Genomic DNA, 6262 nt, shown 5'->3' on the forward strand with positions numbered 1-6262 from the left:
AATTCCATTGAAATTAATCTTTGCTGTTAAAAATAAAACTCCAAGACCCGCGCAAACATATGACATTCGACAGCCAAAACAAAAATTTCTAATCATTTCAGCTGACAGTATGTTAGCAGGCAGTGGCAGTACATGTATGCGCTCTCTTTGGCCTAGTTCACACTACAAAATGCAAATCGTTAAGTGGTTAGCCATTGTGACTGAATTTTGCAAAGCAATTTTTAAAGGAATGTGCGTTTTTGCACATTCCTTTAAAGTGGACCCAAATTAAAAATACAAGATTTCAGAAATAAAATCTATTTTCTAAATTATAATAATAAATAGCAGCCTTTTTTCAGCTGCATGATGACAAATATAAAATATTTTACATTTATTGGAGGAACCCCTCCCCTTACTTTCATATTGCCGGGATTTTTCCGGCAAAGTAGTGGAGATAAAAAACAAAACACAGGCTTCTACTGATGGGCAGCACGGTGGCGTATGGGCAGCACGGTGGCGTAGTGGTTAGCTCTCTCGTCTTGCAGCGCTGGGTCCCTGGTTCGAATCCCAGCCAGGGCACTATCTGCATAGAGTTTGTATGTTCTCTCCGTGTCTGCGTGGGTTTCCTCCGGGCACTCCGGTTTCCTCCCACATTCAAAAAACATACGGATAAGTTAATTGGCTCCCCCTAAAAAATTGGCCCTAGACTACAGTACTTACACTACATAATATAGACATATGGCAATGGTAGGGATTAGATTGTGAGCTCCTTTGAGGGACAGTTAGTGACATTATATATATACACTGTACAGCGCTGCGTAATATGTCAGTGCTATATAAATACTAAATAATAATAATAATAATAATGTCACAGAAGAGGTGATCTCCGCTTGTGTGAGATTTCACATAGACGATGCCCCTGTGAGGCAGGGTAGCTGATGACAAACACACCCATGATCTAAAACCTCCTACTAATCTCAGAGGTAATGGCTGCCACCTGTATAACCATAGTTAAGAAAAAGAGAAGGGTGAAAAGCATGCTCTGAAATGATCATAGGCTTAAAGGACTGTTTATCTTTGTATGTGTCAGAGTGGTGCTACTAAATATTTTGAATTAAAAAAAATGTTTGCTTTGGGTCCACTTTAAGAAAAATCGCTCTAAAAATGGTACAGGGAGAATGTTTTCAGTTTTCTCAAAAACAAAAACGCTGCAGTGAAAACACCCTCATAGGGTGACACTTCTGGAGTGCTTTGCTGATATTTGGTGATTAGCAAACTAAGCACAGTCACTCACAGAGTGAACCAGCCCTTCCGAGTGTAATTAATTGGTAAAGTGTTGGTGTTCAAATTCTGGAGAATTAATTTGGCATTCTGAATTCTCCTGAACACCACACTTCAGCATCCAAAGCAGTGGACAGGATAACGGGGAGTTCACTCGCTTGCGGTTCACGCCGCACTTACAAGTCGGAAGGAGCAAGCATCGGGGTTACGTGAAGCACAGTGTGAAGTGAGTGAACCCTCCTGACCCTGTCCACTGCTTCGGATGCTGAAGTGTGGTACGTGAGAGAATTCAGGTTTCCAAATTACTGTAATTCTCCCGAATTTGAAAACCCACACTAAAAATCAGCCTATAGCTGATGTTGGTACAACACGTCTGGTGACACTGAGAAGCTGGAAATTTTGCATTCTTATATGAGCAAATGAGGGTAATCCCTCAGCAATTGACATAAACAGAGAGATTTCTTTCATGATGGAAGCAGAGGAGACCTAGTGGCTGCAGCAGGAGCTAGGCGGGTTCCTGATGCTGGAAGAGGTAAGGCCAAGCACAGCCCCGTTTTTTGAGCCGTGCCAGGCGTGCAGCCACCCTGAGTGCTGGGGGGGGGGGAGCCACGGCTGTGGGGAGGACGGCTTGACTTCTCTCTCCCTTCCTCTCCCCGGGGTCGCCCTCCATGCTCCCCCCCTCCCTCTTCTGCAGAGTAAGCGCAGGGTACCTTCTTGTATAGAGCAACTCACCTGCCTGCCGTTTCAATCGCCACTCACTTGCCGCTTGTCTCCACCTCTGCATAGCCGCTGATACACGCTCTATTTTCTGTTAGTCAGGAAGTAGAGCATGTATCAGTGGCTATGCAGAGGAGGAGGCTAGCGGCAAGTGAGCGGCGACTGGAAAGGCAGGAAGGTGAGCTGCTCTATACCAGGCTTCCCTGTGCTAACTGTGCAGTGGAGGGTGGAGCACGGAGAGCAGCCCCAGGGGGAGGAAGGGAGGGAGAAGTCGAGCTGGCCTCCCCACAGCCGCGGTTCCGTCTCCATTACTGCACCCCCCGCCCCCCTCAGCACTCAGGGCGGGCCTCCCTCCCCGCAGTTGAGTCCTTGTGAGGCCACAGCTCTCCCCTCCATCATCTATGGGGGGGACCTACCTATCTAACATATACTAGGGGCTCCTACCTATCTAACCTATATTGCGGGCGCCACCTACCTATCTAACCTATATTGCGGGCGCCACCTACCTATCTAACATATACTTGGGGCTCCTACCTATCTAAACTATACTGCAAGTACCTACCTATCTAATCTATACTGGGGGCACCTACCTTTCTAACATATACTGGGGGCTCCTACCTATTTAACCTATACAGCGGGCACCTAATCTATACTGGGGGCACCTACCTATCTAACATATACTGGGGGCTCCTACATATCTAACCTATACTGGGGGCACCTACCTAACTTATACTGTGGGAACCTACCTATCTAACTTATAATGCAGGCACCTACTTATCTAACTTATAATGCAGGCACCTACTTATCTAACATATAATGCGGGCACCTACCTATCTAACCTATACTGGCGGCACGTACCTATCTAACCTATGCTGGGGCAACTATACTGGCTACCTATATTGGAGGCATCCACATAGCTAACCTGTACTGGTGGCGCCTACCTACCTAACCTATACCGGGGCACCTGCCTATCTAACCTATACTGGGGACAACTCTACTGGCTACTTATACTGGAAGCACCTACCTGGCTAATCTATACTGGGGCAATTATTCTGGCTATCTATACTGGGGCACCTATGCCTGGCTACCTATGCTGGGGGGAACTATTACCTGGCTCCATGGGGGAGGGTGCAATTTAGCCTAGAAACTACCCTGCCCAAGCACTACCTCTGAGCTGAATTGGAGATCTTTTAAAGAGGGGTAAGTGGTGACAGCCAGAGGTGCATGGCATGGGGGCCCAGGTGGAAAAGGAAAGGAAGAAGTTAAGGCTCCCTCCCAGTTGGGGATCAGGTGATCAACCGTTGTGGAGGCTTCCCAGGGGGCGACATGATCTGTAGTTACACCCCTGATTCTAACATTCATATTATACAATGTGCAGAGTTATGTTCATTGCCACTATGTGCCACTATATAACCGGCATGCTGTAAAAGGCTTGGATTTAATATTTTGCATAATAAAAAGGATAAAAAGAGAATTTACACAAAAAATGCATGAGTATGTTAAGTGAGTAATGAGGATGTCTGGTTTAGGTCATACAACTGACTAAAGATAGACATTGGAAAGAGCATTCAAAAAAAGGTATAACTTGTTAAACCTTATTAGCCAAAACACAAGGGGTTGATTCACAAATGAGTGCTGTTTCAGCAGCCCTTATGGCTAGTGGCCACAATGCAGGCTACGCTCACTCCTTGCAGCGTAGCGTACCTTACTTAGTTACGACCGTTGCTTCCATAGCAACACGCGCTCCTTTAAATACCAGCCGCTGCTGTGAAGTATCGCGACCGTGATACTTCACTTGCATGGCCACTACTATATTAATTAACATAGTTACTACTATGTAATTAACTTCGTAACTATGTTAATTGTACCTGTGACAGTGACAAAGGACTCTTTCAAGCCGTGAGCCAGTGGCAGAGGTTGCGACTGCACACGGGCCCTTAGGCCAGAGGGGCCCTCCCACAAACGCAGCATTAACTCATTATTGGCCCTGTGCTGTTAACCATCACTTCTATAGATGTGTTGAATAGTAGTAATCATTAACAGACTGTTCCCCATCCCCTTCTTGCACCTCTGACACTGTAGTTGCCATTGGCAGGTTTTGATGCGCCGTATCAATTGTTATGTATAGAGTGCTTGGAGGGGCCCCATGTAAAAGTTGCATCGGGGCCCACAGCTCCTTAGTTACACCCCTGTTGTGAGCATTGTGAAACCAAAAAAAATACAAATATCCTAAATATTTACTACTACTTTACATGAGTCATAATGATGTCCATTTTTCTAATGATGGTAAATATGTCAGTAATGTACTTTTTTCTTTTTTTTCTTCTACACAGAAAGGAACTTAAAATCAGTTAAGAGCAATGAAGAAAGTGTCAGGGAAACCTGAATTAAAGAAGAAAAAGTGGATGGACTATAGAGAAGAGAACTGGTGGTACGCTGGTAATCGGAGGGAAAGACCGATGTGCCCTTTAAGGATAACACCTGAGGATCTGGCCAAAGTGGACAACATGCAATTTCTTCATCTGGCTCTTGTTGATGACATGGTATTGCTAGAACACTGGAGAGAACTTCATTTAACTTCAGAATTAGATTCCCAGCAATGGTTAGCAGACTGGGATTTCATTCCAGGCATGGTACCTGCAGCGGTATGATGGGATTTACTATTTTATTTATGAACCGATCACATATACACAAGTAAAGCATGTAAATATCAGAGCCGTGTAAATAGTTTGTTGACCTATGCACACATATCCTTAGGTACTTTCAAAAGAAAGAGTCTTTGACACTAGGAAAATCAGTATGTTTTTCTCTGTTGTTCCCTTGTGGATTCATATTTTCACTTTTTCAGACTGTTAATAAAAATTGGCTAATTTTAATTTTTCTTTGTTTTTGTCTGCTTTGTGAAAACATAAGGTTACTGTGAAAATAGTGAGTGCCTTGGGTTTACCTATACAGTTTATGGCCTACAAATATCTACAGAATGACATCCTATGGTGGACTGGACAAAACACCTTTGTGTACATTACAGATATCTATCAGAAGGTTCAAAGAAGGACTGTTAACAAAGCAAAATATGATTTAAAGGAGAATTGTAGCGAGAGGTATGTGGAGGCTGCCATGTTTATTTCCTTTTAAGCAATACCAGTTACCTGGCTGTCCTGCTGATCCTCTGCCTCTAATACTTTTAGCCATAGACCCTGAACAAGCATGCAGCAGATCAGGTGTTTCTGACATTATTGTCAAATCTGACAAGATTAGCTGCATGCTTGTTTCTGGCGTTATTCAGACAGTACTGCAGCCACATAGATCAGCAGGGCAGCCAGGCAACTGGTAGTGTTTAAAAGTAAATAAATATGGCAGCCTCCATATTCCTCTCACTTCAGTTGTCCTTTAAAGTCCCAGTTCAGTTTCCACTTTCTAAATACTCGGGACAGTAAATTTGCACACAATTTTTTGGTGGTTTTTTTTTTTTTTTACAATAAATATACTTAAAATACCTGATCAATGATGTTTGTCTGGCTCCAAAAATTCCCTCTTGTCAGCAGAGTAGGAGTTCCTTCTCCAGCACAGAACTGATAACCTCACTGTAGCCAACACTGCAGCTATAGCTCCTCATTGTCCTCAAAGAATGTAACTCTCATAAGAAGAAGGTAGGGGAACATTGGCTGCAAACTATCAGAGGGTCTCATCCAGCGAAGGTAATACGGACGAGGACAGGAGACTATGCAGAGGCTTTCTCTACCTAGGTAAGTATCTAACTTTTTCCCATCAGTTTGCTTGAGGCTAATTTCACATTTGTGCAGTGCAATCATCCTGCGGCAGGAGAGCCCAGGTCAGGACAATCTCACCGCACCATTCTCCCATGCATAATACCCTTCCGCTGAGAGCGCTGACAGGGTAATATGCGTATCGCGGCCCCTCACTCATTGACATACTCCCTGCTGGACAGGAAGTACGTCACTGGATTACCATCACTCTGTGCATGCACGCCTTACCGCTTCCGTATGCACACTTACACACCGCATTGCCATGTGCCGCCATAGACTTGCATTGCTGAAAAATCCGTGTGGTGGGCATGGATCATGTGGCAACACACTGCAGTTTGCAGTGGGCTTGCGTCAATTTCACTTCTTCCGCCGCATCATGTCGCCATAGTATGTAACTCTCCATAGGCGTACTTGCGACGAGCTGCAGTGAGGGAGAGCACTGCAATGCTATGAAATGCAGTGAGTGTGAAAGTAGCCTTAAATGTACTTATTGCAGAAACTACAATTGTACAATACAC

At 44.5% G+C, this 6262-nt stretch overlaps 1 protein-coding gene across 2 annotated transcripts in view; it reads left to right on the forward strand.

Annotated features, from left to right (window-relative positions):
- Positions 1–4853, forward strand: part of PDE1A (phosphodiesterase 1A) — a 355852-nt gene extending 350999 nt beyond the window's left edge. For both annotated transcript variants that reach the window (XM_068246998.1, XM_068246999.1), the window contains exon 14: positions 4311–4853. In XM_068246998.1, the coding sequence (XP_068103099.1) occupies positions 4311–4363 (53 nt within the window). In that variant the 3' untranslated portion in view covers positions 4364–4853. The remainder of the gene's footprint in view (positions 1–4310) is intronic.
- The last annotated feature ends 1409 nt before the right edge of the window (positions 4854–6262 follow it).

This window comes from Hyperolius riggenbachi, chromosome 7, assembly GCF_040937935.1.
Source record: "Hyperolius riggenbachi isolate aHypRig1 chromosome 7, aHypRig1.pri, whole genome shotgun sequence".
Taxonomy (NCBI): domain Eukaryota; kingdom Metazoa; phylum Chordata; class Amphibia; order Anura; family Hyperoliidae; genus Hyperolius; species Hyperolius riggenbachi.